General features: G+C 41.1%; 1 protein-coding gene across 2 annotated transcripts; it reads left to right on the top strand.

Annotated features, from left to right (window-relative positions):
* The first annotated feature begins 110 nt into the window (after nucleotides 1–110).
* On the top strand, nucleotides 111–10,077 carry kras (v-Ki-ras2 Kirsten rat sarcoma viral oncogene homolog). 2 transcript variants are annotated; one of them, XM_030053172.1, is made up of 6 exons: nucleotides 111–374; nucleotides 2,619–2,736; nucleotides 3,438–3,616; nucleotides 4,589–4,748; nucleotides 5,975–6,099; nucleotides 7,397–7,534. In XM_030053172.1, exons 2-5 carry the CDS (start codon nucleotides 2,626–2,628, stop codon nucleotides 6,092–6,094), a joined length of 570 nt encoding a protein of 189 aa, XP_029909032.1. In that variant the 5' UTR covers nucleotides 111–374; nucleotides 2,619–2,625; the 3' UTR covers nucleotides 6,095–6,099; nucleotides 7,397–7,534. The 2 variants fall into 2 exon arrangements, with proteins under 2 accessions (XP_029909032.1, XP_029909034.1); XM_030053174.1 differs by lacking the exon at nucleotides 5,975–6,099 and having other exon boundaries at nucleotides 117–374; nucleotides 7,397–10,077.
* The last annotated feature ends 13,644 nt before the right edge of the window (nucleotides 10,078–23,721 follow it).

Consider the following 23,721-nt stretch of genomic DNA (forward strand, 5'->3'; position numbering starts at 1 on the left):
AGAATGAAAGCCACATTGCATAAAATAAAGCGTGCTGCTGATCATATTACGGCAGAAAATAAAGCGATATGCCCAAAACCGGTTGAAATCACCAGCTAAGCTTTCTGGGTAAAGTGCGCCCCGGTATCCGCCCATATTCGCGTTAAAGGAGGCCAACCTGAGCAGCTAGGCCGGACGCTGGATCAAATGGAAAGTTCAATCGATTAATTTGCTCACTTTTGCGTGTTCCTGCTTGCTTTTGAAACAAGGTAGTCAGACTTAAATGCGGGCGCTTCGGTGTGAAATAGGAAATGCAGAGATCGTGTGAAACGGCAGGATTATCAGCTTGACTTATTTGGTCGCTACTTCGGACGCGGAACTCCACACGCTAAAAGGTAAAGCAAATGGATAACGTTGATACATGTGTGTCCATTTAAACATTGACTGTTGCAACATTGTATCTCTGAACTTAGTAGGTACAGTAAAGCCTTCACTTTGGTGTAATTGGAGGGTATGTTTATTTGGGAAATGTTCTGCTGGCGAAAGTATCGTTGTCAGTGCAAACTACGCCCAATTGTTAACCAAATGTCTGGCCCTGCAATGCAGACCTTTGGGCTAGCTTATCTATGGCGGCTTAAAAATCTGCACTGTTTCCCTCTGAATGAAAGATAAGAGATTGTGTCTCGCACACGACTCAAACGATTCTGCAGTAATTCATTATTTCGGTGAATTCACCTGAGGTTAGCTCGTAGGGGCTAGCGTTAGTTAGCATGGTTGGAGACTGTGGAGCAGCTCCAAGGCTAGGCTAGCCAACAACACAGTTTGGCCAGACACAATGTTCATAGCCTTTCACAGGTTTCCAGACGCTTACTTTACAGCCAATCTGGCAACCCCCTTGGGTTTGAGCAGTGGATTTAGATCCGATTTATTCAGACTTAGGAGCTTGGATAGGTGTTATTGCTTGGACTTGGGGCTAGAGAGTACGAGAGAAAGGTGGGAAGGCCTATCTCACCCCAGGGAAATATAGGTTACACTATTACAAAGTATTATTTAACAAAATCATAGCTGTCTTTCCCTTAAATAAAATAAACCGTGGCTTATTTCACTCATTAATCACTTTAATCAAAGATTTAGGCACATATTCTGTGAGTCATGCAGAGAATATGTGTATTTATTTGTTGTTGTCAGTGTTATGGTAAATGAAAAAAAAAAAAAAGGTATGACAGTCAGCATGAGGTGGAGTACAAAGGAGGATTAACAAAAACTTCAAATATTTTCCATAAAAGCATTTTTATATTTTTGGGAGACAAGGTAATGTGCACTACATGTTGTGTTGTGTACTGTGGGGATTTAACAGGTGGGCATATTTTGCTACACACACACAAAAAAAAAAAAGACCAGGGAAAACTGTGTTGGAGTTTAGCCTGTGCTACATCCCTGCTTGTTGTTGACTGGACATGACAGCTGACTGTACTTGTATCACAGCTGGTCAATCAACAGCACAAGGCCCTTTCAATGGCAACAAGAGTGAAAAAGCAGCAGTATTTGCATTTGGCATGTAGCAGAGTGGTGTTCTGGGAAAAGCCTGTAACCGTGGCTGTAGTCTTATCCACTTACGCACAGATAAGACAGTTTCTTTTATTGCTGGTCATGGTAATGCATGGGACAACCCAATGAGGGATGTTGGTAGGTGTGAAATGCTACAAATATGTCTTATCATTTCAGAAGGGCATCTCAAAATATTCAAAACATTAGACAGGGTGGTAGAGGTACACCTTTCCTAGCCGAATACCTATCAGGACACATTCTCTTTTTTGTTTGTCTAAACAAGGCAATATTATGCAGTGGAGCTCCTCCCTGACTCCAGGCTGTGCAGAGCACTATGCAGCATGAACTGTAACTTCTGAAAGGGCTGGCTGCCAGTATTGATGACTGCTGTTACAAAGCGGTCAGACAGAGGAGAGCCTCCCAGTTGCTTGTCAATTTTGGAGCCTTAATGTAATGTCATAGATTTATGCCTGGGGTATTTATGCCTGCTGTTGTGTAGCTGCTACTCAGAAAACACCATTGACTGACTTGCTGACAGATTTAGGCATATAAAAAGATATTGTATTATGTGTATAGTATTTATAACATCCTTTTTCTTTCACTTCATTCGGTACCAAATTTATTAAGCAGGTTTCATCATTTTAGTTTCACAGGTACAATGCAAATTCATTTTTAGAAAGCAGTTCATCACTAATTGCCTTTCCTGCTACAGGATGGGTCTGATTTTAGTGCAAAGTTAGTAGCAGTTTTTTCTGTGTTTTCTTTCCCTCATATGCACATAATTTTGTTGGTAAAAGTTCAATACAAACATATTTGCGGTGATTTTAGTTGCTTGACCGCTTTCTCTTGCAGAATCTAACGGGCAGTTTTCAAATGAAAAGCAAAATGAAGGTGATGGGGGGGGGTCAGATCTCATTTTCCACTGAATTGTCTGTGTGATGAAGCCTTTGACGGTGTCCCAAATATAATGGGTTGCCGCTGCACCAGATTGCAGTATACCAGGGTTCTTTGTGCACTTGTCCATGAAAATGTCTGACTATAATGTGCCTGAAAAATTGATAGATTTTATTTTGCTGTGTTTGTTCCCCTAGGTGAATTATGACAGAATATAAGCTGGTAGTGGTGGGAGCTGGTGGCGTTGGCAAGAGCGCACTCACCATCCAGCTCATCCAGAATCATTTTGTGGATGAATATGACCCAACCATTGAGGTAAAGAAGCTTTGTGTGTGCATGTGTGTATTTGAGTGCATTCGAGGGAGACGGTCTCCATGGTTCTGTGTGTATTTTGGTATGGGGGGGAACAAGAAGAAACTGTTCTGGAAGAAGAATATAGCAGGTTTTTCTGGTTCAAGCCTTGGAAGACACCAAACAGGTTTTTGATCATTTTCCAGGCTTGTCTGCCTGCCTACCTTCTCAGGGGGCCGACCTGAGCTGAGAGAATACTGGTAGTCAGATTATAATTTTGATCAAATATTTATGTGTTGCTTCAAGTTAGACCTTGACTATAGATTATTTGAATACATGATATTATCTTAAACCATTTTAATTAGTTCCATCACACAATAGGATTATGGATATCAGTGTGATTAAATGGTTGAGTGTGTCCACACAGTCTAACTTAAGAACCCATTACATTTTTGGAAATCTGTCAATTTCTGAAAAAGACTGAGTGCCCTCCTTCAACAGAACTGTGATGCCTCATGTGAAGTCTGAGGAAAAAGCGCTCTTCTTAGCTCCTGCAGTCTTTTGCACTGCAGATGGTCATCACAAGGGCCTTCTTCATCATAATTTTGAAATTGTATGACCCACAGGCCACAGCTATCACATTTTTTTTATTGAGCTGCTAAGTTGGTACTTGATCCGCTTAATCTGGGTCCCCTGATCAACCTGTGGCCCTCTCCTTCTTCCAGGACTCCTACAGAAAGCAGGTGGTGATCGACGGGGAGACATGTCTGCTGGACATACTGGACACTGCAGGTCAGGAGGAGTACAGCGCCATGAGAGACCAGTACATGAGGACAGGGGAGGGCTTCCTCTGTGTCTTTGCCATCAACAACACCAAGTCCTTTGAGGACATTCACCACTATAGGTGAGCTAAGACCTGACATCCGCAGAGGCTCCTTATTATGGTTTGCGTATTGGTAACGTGGGCTTGGATCCAAATCTATTCATCCCTCAGGCACAGCTATTGATACCTGCTTAAAATTGTGAAGTGGTTGTGATGAGCAAGGAAAAATGCAAGTACTTTATTTATTTATTTAAATAATATAGCACTCAAAACCACCACTCACAGTAAAATCATGTTGAAAAGCAAAACATAAAAAAGAGAAAATTTTCAGAGAACTTTGACATTCACCTTAAACAACATCTAGTTAAAAGCCACATTGAAGAGAGATGTTTTAAGATTCAACTTAGAAGTACTGAGTGAATAAAAAGCTTTCAGATCAACTGAGAGGGAGATCCAAAGTTTGAGGCTATATTAGCTCAAAGAAGACTCCCCACTCTTTAATGTATCTGTAGGGACAGCCAATATGTTACTGCTGGAGGATCTTAATGATCTAATCGGAACATATTTAGCATGTACTTTTACATGCACACTAATGCTCTGATTACAATAAGAAATCAGTTCAAGGCAGTAATTTGATTGCAGTGTTTAGTAACACAATTTCTTCAATAAACTGATTTACTTGGATTTATTATTAGATTACATCTGTCTGATGTAATAGATGTTTATCATTTAACAAACATCTGTTGCTCACTATTCCACTGTTGTTTGCTCTGTGAATACAATATGTTACTGTGTCTGCTGACCTTTGACACACAGTTGGGGAAAAATACAACAGCAAAAGACATTTGAATAAGCTATTTACACTACCCAATAAAACAGTTTACACTTCCTTTATTATGACCTTATTCAATTGAAATTATGAGATGAATGCATTTATGGGACAGCTTCAATAGATAGAGCATCGGCATTATCAGGTTAAGATTGAATTATTATTAGGTGTGGTAAAGTACTTGATGTGCGTTTCTTAATCCTAACATCCTTGTCATCGTCCAGAGAACAGATCAAGCGGGTGAAAGACTCTGAGGATGTTCCCATGGTGCTGGTAGGGAACAAGTGTGACCTCCCGTCCCGGACAGTGGACACCAAGCAGGCTCAGGACTTAGCACGCAGCTACGGCATCCCCTTCATTGAGACCTCAGCCAAAACCAGACAGGTGAGAGTCCAGCCTGAGATGTTCACACCCTCGAGACTCACTCATAGTTAACTTTTAACTTGTTAATCTGTCACTAAACTGTTGTCATATTCTTATGCAATCCTATAGAGCGTTTCAAATGGTGAGATGTTGCATGTGGTGTCCAGGGTATTGGCTGAATGGATGCAGAGGTCCTTTATTTGTTTTTACTGCAGAATCAATTTTCAAGTTTTCAAAATACGCTCCCAGTAGCTGTGACAATTGTCCTGTCAAAGGCTTGATCATCTTAGCACTTGAATCACACAAAATGCTTAAGTTTTGACTCTTACGGTGCTTTTGATTTGTCTTAAATTCAGTGGTGCTAATGGCTTTTTTTTTTAAATTTATGTACTTTAATAACGTTGCTTGGCAACATCTCAGGCAAGGTGCTGTACATCGTTAAATCTTCTTTGGATAATTGTTTTTTTTTTTTAATTTATGGGTGACAGTAAAATTAGTGCATGCTACTTTGTCATGGATATGTGAAGTGATTTCATCATCAGGGCCTTCTGTAATGGATCCTGCATCGTAATAAATCAGTAAATCAGTAAATATGTGTCACGGAATCTGCATGGAGGGAAAAACTCTCGGTAATTACTCAGTAATGATTCTGCTTACTGGCTCCTGTAACTATGATGGAGGATGCGCTGTGGCATAGTTGCATCAAATTGTCTGTGTTGTGAGCATGGCCTTGTGTGGCTCAAGGGTTGGCGCTCATCTCTTCATATGCAGTATCTTTTCCTGGTCTCTTTGAATTAGGGCAATCACAGCTCCTTCTGGTGCGGGGACTTGATGACTCAATGATTCATCTCTTACAGCTCTCTCCACCAATGTCTAGCTTGGTGTTCCTGTGATTCTCTGTTCATATGGTGCTGCTACTGCTGGACCAGTAACTATCAGTGTTTTCAAGATCTCAATATTATATGCTTTTATCAGATTTATCAGGGGAGTTTCTAAAACGTAACCCCCAAACATGACGCACAACTCTTCATTTAGATTAGCTAATGCACACTGAAGTTGATTTGGCGAGACATTTGCAGACGTCCTCATTTCAGACCATTTGTCTGCTTCGCTCCTTTGTAATAAAACAGACCCATCGCCTGCTGCGTATTTCCTAATTCATAGGTGGATCTGTAGCCTGTAACACATGCACCCATATGTCCCCCTGTATTTTTGAACATTGAGGGAAGTTGTGTCTCATACTGCAGAGAGTGGAAGATGCCTTTTACACTCTGGTACGGGAGATCAGGCTGTACCGGCTCAATAAACTCAGCAAGGAAGAAAAGACTCCGCGCTGTGTCAAGCTTAAAAAGTGTGTTGTGATGTGAAAGGGGTAAGTGTAAGCAGCCGCGCCCCTCCAGGTCTGTGTGTTTGTGTGTCGGTGGGGACTGTGGGGGGTGCAGGGAAGAGGACACAGCGAGACCTGGTGCTTCATTATCTCTCTAAGCTAACCCTCGGGTTTCTACTGGGGTTGTGGTGAGGCTCTAACTGGAAGCTGGCACAGCTGTTGATTCCCCCCCTTTTTAAATGTCTTTGTGTATCAGTGGCTGATCATTATCTAATCTACTGAAATCAACAAGGAGAAAAAAGTGTGGGCTGGTGAGCCAATTTGTGATTAAAAGGAGACTGCATTGTAATCTGGGTCCAAATCAGGAGCTGAAATGTTTCCAAGGATGTGTGATAAGAAACTGGCACAGATGTCACAGTACCGTGAGTGAAAGTGGTGTGTGTATCTCTGTGTGTGGGTGAGAAAGTTTTTCTTGCTGACATAAAATCCCTTTGTCTTTCATTCTTTCCTTTCTTGCTGTCTTTGTCACACCCTAAAGTGACTCCAGGCCTTTTGCTCTGCAGTTCCCTCCCAGATGCAGTGTCACACTCATTGCAATATATAGATTATTCTAGTCTCTACCTGTTTTAGTGTGGCACTACAGAGAGACATGTCAGACATTGTTTATGCTGCTGTAAATGCGAGTATCACTGACTTTTACCTGTGAAATACGTTGCAGCTATGCCTTAGAGCAGATTGGTGTGGGCAGACACTCACTTATGTATTGCACAGCCAGATTTAGATTCATGAATTTACCCACTCTCTAATGTGTGATATGTCACACTGATGTACAGCTCCACCGAGTCGTAAAAGAATTGAAGAAATTGAAGTTTGACAATATCAGGATTTTTTTTTCATTTGTTTGTTTTTGGAGATTGGGTCACATTTTCTGGTAAGGAATTGGTAAAGTTGTTGTGAATGTAAAAATGTCAGAAAAAAACATTGGATTGGAAGTAAGTAATTGACAATGGACCAGCTCCAGTATGTACATCAGTGTGATATTAAAGAATGGAGTCTTGGCATTGTGCACAAACAATGTTAGATATGTCCCATGCCATATGATTAACCTGTATGATTCTTAAATTGAGTGGTATCACCCTTTTTTAAATAAAGAAGTATTCCACCTCAAAATCAAGACCTGATGAACATGTTGCCAATCATTTTAAATATAGTGAGACTGTATATTATGCCATTCACTTGAAAAATCCCCTTTTTCACATAGGCTGTGCTTGGTATTTTGTTGTTGAAATAACTGTAACCATGCTTTCTTTCTTCTTTTTTTTTTTTTTTTTACCTGTTTTAGGGCGTTGATGATGCCTTTTACACATTAGTGCGAGAAATCCGGAAACATAAGGAGAAGATGAGCAAGGAGGGCAAAAAGAAGAAAAAGAAGTCCAAGACAAAGTGTACACTCATGTGAATAATCACCCCTTTTCAAGACAGACTAAAAAGAAACTATGTTGAACAGTTTAAGTAATACATTTTGTACATTACACTAAATTATTAGCCTCTTTCTCAATACCCACCATACTGAATACTAAAATGACCCAGATTTTTTTTCTGCCTTTTTCTGTTATTTGCTACTTGGAAATCAATAAGCTTTATTTTCTGTTAGTGCCAGTTGCCCACCTGTGTTGGTCCAGCAGCTTGTTTGATTTTATAGGATGATGGTCTGTTGATTTGGAGGACTTTATCCAGCCCCTGTGCTGTGAGTTGATGGTGTCACAACTCCTTTTGGACAAATATCTGTTAACAGCTTGTTTTTTTTTTCCTTTGCTGGAAGGCCAAGACCTGCAAAAGTTTTGTGATGCCCTTTTAAGTATGGGATGCCAAAGAATTCATTTTCATCCCATTCACAGTTAGATAGGATGTAAGACGTGGACACAGGACCAACACGTAGCCGGATGAGATCCAAATGTCCCAACCACTGTGTAATGACCCCGTTTCTCTTGAGACTCTTAGGTATAACTTAGTTAATGTCATTGGTAAAAGTATGCATGTGAACTCTTACTCTTACCCAAAATGTTTTAACACCCTGATTAGCTATTAATTAATTTGCAAATTGTCAATGCTTTGTATTGTGTAGGTAGTGATTTTTTTTTTTCTCTTTTTGCCTACATAACACTTTTTTTTTTTTGCATGCATTGTGTCCTTGATGACCTGGGAATTGCAAACAGTCACTGTATGAAACAGTAAGAAAGAGACAGCAACAAGGAACTCTGACCCAAGTGGACATTATCCAGTCTTAGTTTTTTGGTTTTATGTGATGATCAGTATTTGTCATTTCTGAGGATGACATGAGCAGGTTTTTTTTGTAGGAAAAAATGACAAATTAAACGATCCATGACCATGATGATGCATGGCAAGAAGATAAGGTGTCTAGCAGATCACTAAAACCCAGTTTCTCTCTTTTTTTCCTTTCTGCTAGTGACATTAGAATGAGATCAGCAGCCAGGTATGGTGCTGATCAGGGTCATTTTATATTGCAGGCCTTGTCACTAGCCAATGTCTCACGGTTTGGTTAACCTTTCTAGTTATCCATTTCCTGCTTATCTTTATTTTAATGCTGTTATCCGGGGTTGTTTCAGTTCATACTGACACTATTCATTGCATTATTGTTCACTGCAAAGCAGAAAGGTAGAGCTCCCTTAGAGTATTTCATATTTTATTCAAGCGATATGTGGCCCACTTGTCATCCGCTTGTTTTACTTACCATTTGGTTAATGTTAAATTTGAGAAATCCTAGTTCTTCAATAGCACGACACAGAGGTGTCCCAGATTCTAACAGAATATGCCTTGCACATTTTCCTACACTGTTGACTTGGTGTCCTGGCTGTCTGTGACTGGCTAGATAGCACAAAACATCTTTTCAGTGAAAGCTTTACTATGAAATTTCTTTTCAGCTACTATCTCACCTTTTTAAAACTCCTTCCAGGGATATGTCCCTTAGTATGCTGTCACGGAGGTTGTTCAAAATGTTGTCCAAATGGATTTCCAGATTCCTCCATTTGTAGAGCTTTTGAAGAGGTTCCTTTTTTTCATTCATTTGCTAAAGTGTTGAAATGATTTGCTGGGCTGCCTTTCAACAGAAGTGATTGCCCAGCAAAGTAATTCTTCATTTTCACTCACAAAGCTTGTGTGTTGGAGTGATGTAACTGGAACTTATGTTTGTAAATGAGGCAATAATTGCCATAAAATTAGTTTTTAGAGAAAATTGTCTGAATTTGTTAAATAAAAAAATTACTGTTTTCTTTCCCGGGTCAACATGTATTTCACCCTTTTCCATCTTATTTACAAGCTGTTGCCCAGGGGCTTTTACATTTTGCCTTTTATGTTTGCATTAGGTGCTACAGTTAGGCAGTAGAAAGACAAGTTGAGACAACACTGACTTTGTCATGTCTGACTCAAGAAATACACAAAATGCTGTTTTAGAGGAGTAATGTTATGGACGCAGAAAACCCACAAGTAATACATTTTGTTTTCAGATTAATGAATTTTGACCCCGTTTATTATTACCTCTGTGTTCATGAAGTAGATAATAACTGTTAATGCAATTTTAATTATGGAACCCACTAGTTGACAGTACTGTTTCAAAAGCAGTTTTACCGAAACGTTTGAAATGTTCCTCTTCCTTTATTGCGTGCCAACAGCTGATTTCTGAAATGTATCATTTATACCTGGATCGTATTTTAACAACCTTTGTATAGTTGTGATACTGAAAGGTGCATATTTTGTAAATTGTGCTTCATTTCGTTGGTGTGTCTAAATGAATGTTGCTTTAATGGAGTTTCACTCCGCTCTGTGTATGTGACTAGGGAGTGTGACTGGGTCCAGGTCTAGGGGAGTGAATGAATGACCACTTTACAACACACCTGTTGTGGGGAGTGTAGAGTGGTGATCTGATCTCAAATGAGTCTATTTTTTGCCATGAATCTCACCACTCCTATTTAATGTGTAATAAAGAACAAAGTAAAGAGGAACTTATCTGTTGTGCTTCCTTCTGAAATTGCCTGTCTTAATTATTCTGTCGTCTGTCTTTAAAAAATATTGAATAGCCAAAAATAGTTGGTTCTCAGTATTTCTGTTATTTGGACATTTGTGTTTACTCCATCAGTGTCTATACAGCGAGCAGGCTACTTAAGGACATGATTTCATAGAATATGCACAACAATTACTGTTGACCTTAATGTATGTTGCAGCACAAATCTGAATTCATATTGTGCTTGCTGCATCATGTACAGCCAGCCAGCAGGAGCAGGTTAATTCCATGATATTAATATTATCCACCAGGTGGCACTGTTTTCTCATTCTACTGGCCTTTTACTGATCGACCACAAACTTGGTGGCTATTCCCTGTCAAAGTTAGTTTGGGTCTTTTGCAGAGGAGATTTCCCTCTGTAAAAATAAACAAGGATAAAGTGCAAGTCATTTGCACAAAACCTGGCATAGAGGACTAAGGTGCTCAGACAGGTGTCATAACTACATCTCTTCTCACTGGGTAGAGGACATTTTCATGTATTTAATGTTTATTTCATAGGGACAGACACATACACAGGAAATTTAACAAATAATCTAATGCTGTGAATCATAACATTTACAGTTGAAACTGATTTGCAGTGTTTGCCACTATATGGGCCTTTGTCACATTTTTTAAATCAAAATATGATCAATGATTTATTGACTTTAAAGCTATGATTATTGTCTTAATGTGTTAAATACACTGAATAAGTAGCTTACATGCCCTATTTCACTAGAAAACTCAACTTCTCTGTTGCCTAAATAACAATATTGTAAACTGAAGAAAACAAATGTCACCCCAAAAAAATCTCATTGGTGAGCCATTCTCACAGGTGTCACTAAGCCATTATACAGTCTAGTAGCAAGATAGAGTGGCATTAATATCTTAAATTACCATCATTTAAGTTTTGTGCTGGCTTTAATTCCATGAAGATGATAGATGACAATTTTTTCACAAACACCCCTGGACTGATGATTTTAAAGGTGACTTCAATTTGGAAAAGGTGTGGCATGAGGTCATGAAAGTGCTCCATCAATGGGTTTGATTCAAGCGGAGGAAATCCCCGCCTCACATCGTGTTCAGGGATCTGGGGAAGCTGCAGCCAGGCCCACTGCTTCAGCAGAGCAAGAAGGACAAAGCCCTTTCAAATAGAAAGATATACATTGTACTGCACATTATCAAATTCTGCTTCATCCAGCTTAAGTGATGCAAGAGCCATTCAAGTCAAAGAGAAAATACCTCAATACAGTCTTGATCTGGAGGAATTACATCCCCTGCAAAATCAACATCATTACAACTAGGCAGGAATGTGTTAAATGTCTGCAAGCATCAGTTACATATTCATTAACATCCACATATTTTAAGAATAGAAAGCATTCTATCTTCATTGCCATAACTTGCTTAAGTTAAGCAGTTGATAGTCATTTTATAGCCACTCTCATTAGTTCAAATTGCTCTCTTTTACAAAAGCCTCATTTTGGGTAAGTCTATCATTTTCCTAACTCTCCACATTTGCATGCAAAGCCCTTTTGTTAATATAAAAGGATTAATGGCTGTAGGGCCTACGAGTCAAACTGAGTAAAATGGAAGATATTTGTTGTTGTCTGAAATAAAACTACCTTCTTTAGTCGTACTAACGTAAACTGCAAATACCGCATATCTGTCTTCAAATATGTCAGCTGATATAATGCTGCAGTGGTATATCACAAAAATACCTCGTTAGCCCGTATCAGAGCTGTCCCTGGCCTGTCAACAGTCAAGCCAGGGACAGCTGGCACAGTGACACAGCATCGACAGATCTGTGTGGTGACAGACATTTCATTAACACACACTGATTTGCAAACTTGTGTTCAATCAATCGCTATCCCCTACTTTAGCTAAATATGTGATACAAAAGCATTTAATAAATAATAATGGTAACCCGTGTTGCAAGCTGGTTTTGTCCCTTTGGAAGAAACTTGCTGCCATTGTCAGTAAATCACACAGGAAATACTAAAATGTCACAGGAAATCACAGTTAATGCTTACAGTCCACCTTAAAGGGCCATTAAGTTAACCTTTATTGACCTCTGTTGATGATAAAGGTGTTGCAATAATAAAGACAACACTGGCACTACTTACTTACATTAATAAACAATAACGAGCACACGTTTTCACAGTAGAGGTAAGTCACCGGAGGGGAGCGGATCAGAAACATCCAATTAAGAGACAATATGTCACCATAAAAATACTGTAAAATAAAGACACTGCTTTGTACTTCCCTGTCTTGGCTGCTGAAGAGGAGGTCTGGAAATGCAGCTGCTGGTGGGGATGGGTGGAGGCGGGAGAGTTGCTCTCATTCTCAAGAGAACATGCTGAAAAGTGAGTTTTGATTGCCAAAACATTGGACAACAATTCTGTCAACCCTGGCAGAGATATTATAGTATTTTTTTTGTTATTGTTATATTATTTATTTATTTTTAAAATAAAAATTACCTACTTATTTCGAGCACTCTTTTCCCTTTGATTCCCTCCCTATAGGCTCTAGTTTGTTTTTTTTTTCACTGCCCCGGTGTTTCCCAGTGCTAAATATACTCACATTTGTCTGTTTGTGTACTTACTCACATATACACACATACACACATTTTACACTGTGCAACATGCTCATTCTTTCTTGCTCTTCTTTGTATTAATGTCTTTGTGTTCTGGCCCCTGTTGAGCGCTGCACAAATATGGCTGATTTAATCTGACTTGTTTTGGAAAATATCTTTGGCTGCGGGGATCAGAGTTAAGTTAACATTTTTGATATGGTTATAGTTCACTGCAACATATGACTCTCTCTTTTTTATTTTTATTTTTATTGAAAAACACAAACATGGGGTGGTACAAAAAAAATTCTGAAAAACAGTCTGATGACAGATATACATGTATAATTAAATTGAACAACTACTGGACTGAACCAGTGCTCTAGTAAAGTGTTATCCTTTTTAGCCCCCACTCATTCAGTATATTTATGGTGGCCTCAAATTGAAGCTGAAGGTCTGTACTTAAATCCTACGGTCACTGTATCATTTGACATCCAAAGTTATGCAAACACAGAGCCAAAATATCAGAAAAGTACTGCTGTCAAAATATTTTCGGAGCCCGCTAGAGACATTTTGACACAGAATGTACACGCCGGGTGTTTTAGAGGTCAGCGAGACTCGTTATGGCATAGTTTCAGATAAAGTCCCTACTCACCAGCCCTTATTTATTGCCACGGTGTCAGAATTTTTCCTTTGGCTGTAACATGGAGGAGTGTGTGTGTGTGTGTGTGTGCGTGTGTGTTGGGGGGGCATGCTTGTTTAGTCATATTCTGTGAAAGGAGATGTCATGTAACATCAAAGATTTCACATTTTCCCTTGCAGTTAGCCAAGAAATAAATGCCAGGGAGATCATGACCAGAGACAGTACACAAGCTTCAAAAGAACAAAGCTGTGTATATGTCATATGCATGCAATGCCGGGGTAATTGGCTGGAAAACTTGCCTTGATATAGTCGCAATCTATTTACCAACATTCAGTTTTTTATTATTATATTGTAAACAAAGCTCTTTTGGTTTGTGTAATTATTCTGATTCCCTGCTTTAATGTGTGCCAAGTATAAATTGAATGGCACTGACCCGCATTACTAAATGTTTTGTCTTTATAGCCCATTTGAAGTTTCTGTTTCTGTATTGTCTCTCAGTATGTTGGAGGTAAAGAGTAGCCTATTTCTGAGGAAGTTAAGTTGTTTACAAACTGTTGCTGTGAACAATAAACAATGTTAACATATTGTGACAAGCTCTATTACTCTTTCTTCTTAAACAATGGAGCTATGGTACCTGCCACATAGCAGCCAAGAGTGAAAAAGAAAGGAGATCTAATGAATTATGCAGGGAGAGCTTTCTCTCAGCCTGACAGTCTGAAACCAGCCTAGAGAAAATTGTAAGAGAAGTAGGAGTCGGTGCAGCCATCACAAATCCCCCTCCCCTCCCCCCCTCCAGGGACAGCTAAGGCCAAGGCCTGTCAGTCAAACACCCCCTCCCTAAACTGTAATCTGGGGACAGCGCCGGGAAGCCAGCAGGTCTGATAAAGCGCTGAAAAGATGCCCCAGAAACCAATCCATGGCACTCTAGGCCCCTGACAGGGAGAGGGTGGGGGAGGAAAAGACACAGCAAATGTTCCTAAATTGATAACAACAAGACTGGTTCCGCACAAACCCTTCCAACTCAGGTTGGCAAATCCATTCGTCCCCTTGCCCTGCGCCCACTATCAAGAGCACGCACAATCACAATTACCCAGCTTGACCCCTATGAACATGTGCAGAGGGCTGAATCCACAATCATCTGACAGTGTGACCTCTGGCTTGTTAGTGCAGCGAGCGGGAGAATTTCCTTTTTATTTTAATGAAGCGCGGCTTCCCTCCTTGCTAGGCAGCTGGGAATGGGGCAGGAAGAGCGCAGTCTGGTAATGAGAGGCCAGTAGGTTCAGGTGTCTTCAAACAGCAACACACACAAGAGACTTAATACAGACGTGTTTTCACAAACCCTGAAGGAAACAGAGAACTGGATGAATATTCATGTGGGAGTGATGAATTGTGTTGCCTACAGCGTCGTGCCACTTTGAAAGCCCTCATGCTGCTTCTTTTATCACACAAGGTCCTTGCCACTGCACCTCACGGGCCACAACACAGCATTCCCTGCATCCAACTACCAATTATCATCTGAGATCATTAACTTGTTATGTTGACACAAACACTGCAATTTCAGATGCCCTTCTTTATTCAAATGACCCCATTCATGAAGAGTGGCTGACTGAGTTGATTGGATTTTTTCTTGCCTGCCTCGCAATCACTCAACAAGTGATGTTTGGACACAAAATTAATGAACAGTGTGCACTGCTTTGAACTGTGTGCTCTGTGTTTCAGATTGGATAAAACAAGCTGCATAATATATTTCAAAGCATGCATCAGCGCAGATTGATACAGTAATGGCATGCTGGTGTATGTTTATACTTTGTTCCATTCAGGCGGCAATCGCCTCATAATGATGGCATGTCACAAGACAGAGAAATAAAAGGATGGAGGGATGGAGGTAGAGTCAGGGTGAAGGGATGAAAGGATGGCAGGATAGAAGGCCTGGGGATTGAGCAGCGTCATGTTCAGCAGCCCCAGACGGGTGATTCATACCAGCCTCATCACTGGCAACAGACAGGACATCCAGGCCTTTATTACCTCCATCCATCACCATCACTTCATCAATCTGGGTTCCTGTGAGCCAGCTCTCCAACCAGTCCCCAAACACCCATCCCAACGTGCTGCCGGACAGAGATTTACACCCACCCACTAACTCTCTCCCTCTCTCTTTCTCTCTTTCTCTCTCCTTCTCTCTCACACACGCACACACACAAAACAAGAGAGATGAGCCACTATATAGACTGTAGACGTGCACACACATACACACACACAAAATGAGATGGAGAGAGAGAGTGTAAAGGCCATTCTGCACCCAGACATAGTGTGAATCTGGTCCCCTAAGGGCCTCTGGCTGACAGGCTATCCTGCATTCTGAAAGCCACTTACACTTCAGCCACATCATACCACCTACTGCTGCTGACCAATGTGTCGCGGAAGCATAGCATGATGGATACACTCAGCTGCGGTAGAAATCATTTCCACCAGTCTCCCTTTCACAAAACCCTGGAAATTGCACCACATATATTTCTAAATCTATATCTATATCTATATCTACAACAATAACTCTATCTATCTATCTATCTATCTATCTATCTATCTATCTATCTAAGGTTTTATAAGTATAAATATATAAAACACAGGTATATATGCATTCATTTGGTAGATGGAAGAGATCCAGGACAGGTAGGTCAGTTCACGCATGGTTTGATGTTCTCTCAAGTATGTATGTGCACATATAGCACATTATCACCAGGCTATTTATAGGCTTTCAGTAGGTTTTAAGATTTCAAACTTGAAGAATGATTCCTCAAAATATTTGTTCTCTTTTCATCTGAATAAATCAGTGCATGGTTAATCGTTTGCCGTTAATGTATCTGTGTTTGCGTACTCGCTCACAGGCAGCGCCCTGTGTGCTCACGGGCTGCAAAACTGCTTCACTTGAATAAATCACTGCCTTGAGTTGCTGTAGTTGCCCTCTTGGTGTAGAAATACATACTCCACAAGGCCATGTTCAGATATTCGTGAAGGGGATTTAAAGGACGTGGAGAAAACCAATCACTTTTGGACACTGTGTCATGCTGATATATGGCTGCTATTATATGACTCGTCCACTATTTCGTGCATCTGCGTACACAGACCTTCATCATGGCATATGATGTGACACACAGGGTGTCATTAGAGAATATGAATATAGCCAACTTGGGGGAAATAAATCAATGTTCTGCTCAGAGAAACATTTCACTCTGTGCCTTGTAACATTATTGATTTAGGCACCACATAGTGTTCCGCCAGTGACTTAAATTTATTTGAATAAATGTTGAACACCCCGAGCTTTTTTTCTTTTTTTTTTTAAGGCCCTTTCGGTCAGGGCTCCAGCCTCCAGTTTCTGTCGTATGTATTTACGTCCTCTCCTCAAGATATAAAACAATGATGGTGAGATTTAAATAATTCCTAAAAATGTTTACTTGCCTGACTGCACAATGGTGCACGATGACAGGAAGGAGAAAAGTGGGAAAGTGGCAAAGAGAAAGAGAGAGAGAGAGAGAGAGAGAGAGAGAGAGAGAGAGAGAGAGAGAGAGAGAGAGAGAGAGAGAGAGAAGGTGGAAGGAAGGGGCTTAGGTGAGAGAGGAGAAGACATTTCTAGTGTCCGTCAGTGCACGGATGTTTGGGTAGTGGTGGTTTCCCTGGTGACAAAGCGAACAGCAAATACACTAAGAGAGACATTTTGTGCTTTTGGAGCACTTTTCTGTTGGCAAAGTTGGAAATCTGGTTTACAAATGCCCTCGTGAGTGCTATTTGGAGATGAAGTCACAGGGCTTTGTTCACAATCTGTTAGCATGTGTGTGTGTCTGTGTGTGTGTCTGTGTGTGATATGCATCCCTGTATGCCTGTGTGTGGGTTTATATGCATCAGGGTGTAGGATATTACATTCACACCCTCACATGCAGATATAAATAGACATGCCAGAATGCTGGGAAATTGAATAATAATTTGTTTCACTGGCAACAATTCAAACTTACAGTCTGCTACACTGTTATGCAGAGCCAGCAAAATGTAGAATTTAATAATAAAAAAAAAAAATGCAAAGTCCACACGGCAATATATTTCATCTTAAACATATTTCTGACCATATAGATGAGACCTATTGCCCGGCTTATTTGAAATCATTATACAAATTATCTTTTAATTGCATCTGCACTGCATTTTCTTTGTGCTCACTATTTGTTATAGTGTGTGTGTGTGTGTGTGTGTGTGTGTGTGTGTGTGTGTGAGTGTGTGTGATAGAGTGCGAGAAAGAGAGAGGGAGAGGGAGATGGAGCTAGAGTGAGAGAGCAAGTGAGTGTAATGTGTGTGCACGGTATGTGTGCGTGTAAGTCTTGTGCTTTTTTTTTTATTGCTTATACATGTCTTAGGCACCTTTATGGGTGTGTGTCCTTGCCCATGCACACTTGTGAGTGTGGTGCGGCAGTGTTATCTCTTACTCATTCAAGTCATGTCACAGGCCAGACACTCCATTGTCAGGAGAGGCTTTCATCCGCTGACTTCAGATGTGCCTGTCACCCAGTCCAATTATACAGAGAGAAATAGGTATTGTTACACTCTGGGGATTGATTCAAGACAAAATAGAAAAAGTGAAGAGTAGCCTACACACTCATCTGTGGTCATGCGCCACTCGCTTGGAGTCTCAAGCACGCACGCACGCACGCCGATTTGAAATCACATGGACGAGCAGCTTCAATATCTTGGTGATAACAAATCCTTACGAAGTAACTTGGCCTTGGCTCTGTCTACCATGGAGAGTGCCTGGCCAGGAGGTTTAATTTGGAGTGGTGCAGCTCCGCTCTTCTCTCTGTCAGGCTGATAGACTGCGTTTTTTATGGAGATGCCCCAGCCTGATGGAGCAATACTGTACTTAAAATGAAGTCTGGCTCCATCCTGGTGAGAGCGGTTCAGAGCCATTCAAGCATCAGTCAACACAACTGACATGAACAGTCCCGTTTCACTACTTTCTGTTGCTCTCTTGCTGCTCTTTCGGCTCTTCTCTCTCTCTCTCTCCCTCTCTCTCTGTCTCTCTCTCTCTCCCTCTGAAAGCTCATACAACCAGAAAGGATGTCAAGAACCACCTCTTACCTTCAACCACTCACAGCGAATGGAGCCAATTTATTTAATACCAGCCTAACATTGTACTTATGTTTCGCTGTCATGTAACTCACTTTTAAGCATTCAGAAAATGTAGAGAGCGGCTGTAATAGTTGCAGCAATGAGGTATTGTGGAAAAAAAAAGGGGCAGATATAATGTCAGGTCATGTTGTGAATATACCGTCTCATCAAGATCATGTGTGATTAATAAGGGAAACGGAGGTTCAGCCTAGCTTAGGGGCTCCGTTTACCTCATCCGTCATTTCATTAGGTTTGTCAGGTGTATCCTTGTTTATACACAGGAGTTGTGACAGCTCAAGATGGCAGACGTCTCAGTTTAGACAATCCCCTTATGTGAAGTCAACCCTGTGTCTCAGCCAAGCCTCCAATGTCCTTGCTCCTGATACTGATTCAGTGATGTGGAACGTGGTTGGCTGAGAAGTTGGAGGGCATGGGGAGAAGGGATTTGCTCCTTGGCTAAGTATTTTCTCTGTGCAAATTCCTACCAGGCCACGGGAGGAGATTTAAACTCTTACTTATATATACACTCTCAAATGGGGGAAAACGCGCACATTCGCTGTGTGCCTGCACTACTGCCATCAATCTCCTAAATCCACCCAGGTTATTTTGAAAGTGATAAATTCAGCCATTTAATATCCATAATTAATAATTCATTACCCACTGCATGCCACAGATTCAGATTAGGTAGCATTTTATCTGGGTAATAGTCATCTCCTTGAAGGACATTTTGGATTTTCTTCATTATTGTCTGTCACTGTTTACATTTGACACAACAGTACAATGATTTACATGTATTTGAATGATAAGAATGAGTAACATTTGAAGAGCAGTTCCAGAATTACATGGAGGTCCCCACCATTCTTGTGCTGTTAAGACTTTCTACTTAAATTGGTTGTTTAGAATCTGTTTCTGTTATTGGGATGTTTGCCGAGACACTGCTGTATTCTTCCAGTGCAACAGGAGACCTCACATTTGGCACATTACCGTCTTGTCGAAACATTGCTCCAATCTGTTATGAAATAATATTTGGGGAAGAGTTCCCTCTTCCTGGTATTCACACAGTAGACAGGCAAGAAATACTGTTTATTTAAATTCAAATGGTTATATTGTTTTTTAAGCATTATTAAAACTTTTAAACATATTTCATTCCCCTTTTAAAGGTGTACAATACAGAGGGCATTATCACAACTGAAAACTGTCCATTAACAAATTCTCAGCAACTACCACCCACAAAGGAGAGAGTGACACAGAAACAAATATGTGGTATCACCCTTTCAGTGAAAGAAATGTTATTTTGGTTAGCAGTTGCAGAAATATTATTCAGAAGTTAAACACCTTGCTACTGATGACAAACCAATAGTTAAAAAAAGAAGGCTTTCCCTGCAATAGAAAACTGGCTGTGTGGATTTCTTTTTTGCAGCAAATAAATGTGAGTGAACCAAGTTATCTCTCTGTCATCCTCCCCCTCTCTCTCTCTCTCTCCCTCCCCACACCCGTCTTTCTCTTCTCTCTGAAATACACACATACTCTCACACACAAAGGAGGGAAAGTGTCACTATGGAAACAAGGAGGAGAGATTCTAAAAGCTACCTCTTGAGACGAGAGTTAAGACAACAGAAAGGAGTCCACAGTGTGAGTGGCAGAAAAACAGCAATATACACAGCATCTACTCTACCTCCCATTCTGCCACCTTGAATGTCAACATCAAGCTGACTTCTCAGCCTTTTACCTTTATCCCACTCTTTTTTTACATCTACTTGGCTGTATATATCAGTGTGTTTTGTGTGTATCTGCCCGAATGCGTTTTAACATACATAGCACTGCATGTTGGTTTGTGGTAATGGCTGAATTTAGTTGTGTGTGTGCAGTTAAATGCATGTGGCTCTGAGGACAACTATGTGTACGCGGGTCTCAGTGTAATATGCACCACACATTTCTTTAATAGGGCTAATCCATTTTAATCCCACCTGCCACTGTTACCTTACAGTGATGAATGTAAGCCTAAATGAGTTGAGACGTAGAGAAATGCCCACGGGAGACAGAGGAGGAGGCTGGGAGGTAGATGAAGGTCTGTGTGTGTGTGCGTGTGTATGTGTCTGTGTTTGTGCGCGTATACAAACACATGCACACATGCATGCGTGCATGTGTGCATGTGTCTGCTTGTGTGCATGTCCACGCGCGTGTGTGTCTATTAAGGTTCTGCACCAACTGAAACAGGTTTTTCTCCCTGCTCTGTTCAAGGCTATTTTCTGTGGGTCTGCAGGGTCACTCCTGTCCTTAGTGATGTCTCCTTCAGCTGTAATCAGCACCATGGACAGCAACACCGATCTCCACCACAGCAGGCACCACAGCAGGCATCCATCTCAATAGACTCAAAAAAGGCTCCCTCTCCTTGGCTCCTTTCTTTTTTCATTCCTGCTGATCTAAAAGAATTGGATAGGTGAAAGCCTTCTGCCCATTAGGCTTCAGTCGTGATGCCCTCTTCCAATCTTTGATCTTTTGCACATCAGCGCTGATGGAAGGGAGATGCAGAGAGAAAAACAAAGAGAAGAGAGCTAATTACGAAACACCTGCAGGCAGCTACATCTATTAATAAAACCTCTAGTGGGAAACTCCTGGTGGATAACTTTGCTGTGTGATGACAGTTTCACACACTTGATTACAATGAGTGACAAAAAAAGGTGCCATATATAGCAGTGTCTTAGTTTAGCACTTGCTGCTGTGGATACAGTTACAATTTCAGTGGCAATGACTCTCAAATGCTGAGGCTTTGAGAAATAGCAGCAGTATGTGAAAGCAAATGAAAATGAGAATATGAAGAGTGAGAGAAAGAAAGAGAGAGAGAGAGAGAGAGAGAGAGAGAGAGAGAGAGAGAGAGAGAGAGAGAGAGAGAGAGGAACAGAAGAGGGAGACGGAGAGATCGGAGGAGTATACTACTGTACAAAGCGAGCGAGTGGCTGAGTTGGGGGGGGAGGGCAAGCGAGACGGAGAGGGAGAGAGAGAGAGAGGAGGGTGCAGATAGCGGGAGGGGAAAACCTCCTCTCAGGAAGGGATGATGTCAGTCTCTGCAGCTGAGCCCTGGTCCCCGACTCGATAGGGTGAAGACTCGTTCCTCCAGAATCAGGCTGGAAGGCACATCCAGATATAGACAGAGAGACAGGGTGAGAGAGAGAGGGAGAGAGAGGGAGGTGAGAGGGAGAGAGAGAAAGAGAGGGAGAGAGAAAGAGAGGGGGAGAGAGAGAGAGAGAGAGAGCGAGAGAGAGAGAGAGAGAAACAAACAGAGCGAGAACCAGAGTATGGTGAATGAAATCATGCAGGTATGTATACTACGTTACCGTCTATTTTGAGTCCATTCATTAGTGCCTTTTGTTATGTGCTGACTGTCGTCATGCTTTTAAATGCTGCCAGTGTCTCAACTGATCAAAGTAATAATAATCATGTTTAAAAATGCCTTTTGTGTCACAGCAAACCTCTGGAACGTGTTGAGATGTGTAAACATTTGGGAGTGTATGCATTATATTCCAGTCCGTATGTGTGTATTTTTGGGGGTGTGTATGTGCAGCATGTGTGATTTTTAGTAGTCAATGTAAAACGGGTGTGGGAGGGTACACATACTGGAAAGTTTCTAATGAAGAGGAAACTGCTACATTCAGTCCTCTGGGAGGAAAACAGCTTCAATTATTCAAATCCAAATCAGATACTGGGCTCCCGAAGCAGAGGGCATGACAGAGGTTTGAGATTATAGCGAGGGGATTTTGTGAGGAGAAAACCCATCGACAAGGAAAAGTGTTTTTTTTTTTTTTTTTTTTGTTTTGTATGTTGCGTCATTGTCACGGAGCTCTTCCTCTGCCTGTATAGTGGATGTGCCAGGTTAGAGCTGTGCGTTGTGGGATACTAGTGGTCAGACAGGTGACATAGCTATGGTGAGTCATCCTGTTACATATGTCTTTGACACCTCTGCTTCCCACTTTAGACCACAGGTTTATCTCAGTGCAAGGGCTAATGTCACCGCCAAATCTGGTAACAGTTAATTCATGCTTCCCATCACATGAGTTCAGTCAGTGTATAGGATATGTCCTCTTTTATACTGATTCTGTGAAATTATATTCATATTCTGTTGCTCCGATTAGTTATGGATGGCAAAGACAGTCAGACATCAGCACAGGGTCATATTAAACAGGCACCAACAAGAAATGACATTGACAAAGGATAAATTGTGTCTCTGTGTTGGACAATTCTGCATAGCCAAGACTTGTGTTAGCCCTCTCCTTTATCTGACTAATGAACTTGCAGGCCATCAGACAAAAGAGCAGGTCGCAGACACATTTCACCTCCAGTCACCCATTTACAAACACAGGCTGTTGGCGTGCCACTCAATTAGTCACAGCGTGGATTACACTCTGCAAGAGGCTCAGGGAGAGAATCACACTGGAAATCCAATTTTGTGCCACATCAAATGTCAGGGCCGATCCTTTAGATTCTCTGTGATAACCACAGAAACAGCAGGAGGAGAGGCTGAGAGGATGCACGGTGGAGGTGTGGGAGAAGTGGCGTGGGGAGGAGTGGAGGGTGGAGGAAGATGAAGGTTTGAGGAGAAGTGATGAGGGGCGGTGAAAGAAGGGGGAGCACAGGGACTGACAGAGTCTCTGAGGTGGGGGATGCGAGTCCACTGACTGGTAGGGTCAGTCTTGCTTAAAAAGGGGCCAGTCATATTGAATGTCTATGCACAAAAAAAACAGATATAGTTTCTCACGCACAAGATTTTGTCCAGTGTGAAAATGTCACGCCAGAATATATTTATATCAAAAGATGAGGGTTTTCCACATGACTCATTATCTGTTTACTTACAATATAGTCTATTATTGAAATGGATGCTTTTAATTTTTGCTGCCCTCACTTTGGTAGACTGCCAAAGCAACAGCTGAGATGCGGAGCGTGGAACGACATGCAATCACAAATTGAGGTTCATATGAAATTTATTTTTAGGTAGCTTATAGCCAACAAATTAACCTTGAAATATGTATAATCAATTAGGCTGGCAAACTAACTCTGAAATGAGATGTGTCTAGCCAATTAGGCTAACAAACTATCTTTGAAATGAGTTGTGCGCCATCTATTACGCTAACCCTTCTGTAGACACCTGCTGTTGGGTGCAGTGTTCCAGTCATGGCAGACACAGGCCAACAGGCTTTCATTTGTTTGCATAGCCCCTGAAGAGCAACCCCATTTATTTCTGCAAACCTGGAACATCAAACA

This window comes from Myripristis murdjan, chromosome 6, assembly GCF_902150065.1.
Source record: "Myripristis murdjan chromosome 6, fMyrMur1.1, whole genome shotgun sequence".
NCBI lineage: Eukaryota > Metazoa > Chordata > Actinopteri > Holocentriformes > Holocentridae > Myripristis > Myripristis murdjan.

Bases quoted from the DNA above. Each gene is read 5' to 3' on its own strand.
- kras (XM_030053172.1), top strand. From the start codon at position 2,626: ATGACAGAATATAAGCTGGTAGTGGTGGGAGCTGGTGGCGTTGGCAAG. The intron at 2,737-3,437 runs GTAAAGAAGCTT...TCCTTCTTCCAG, and splicing joins AATATGACCCAACCATTGAG to GACTCCTACAGAAAGCAGGT. The intron at 3,617-4,588 runs GTGAGCTAAGAC...GTCATCGTCCAG, and splicing joins GAGGACATTCACCACTATAG to AGAACAGATCAAGCGGGTGA.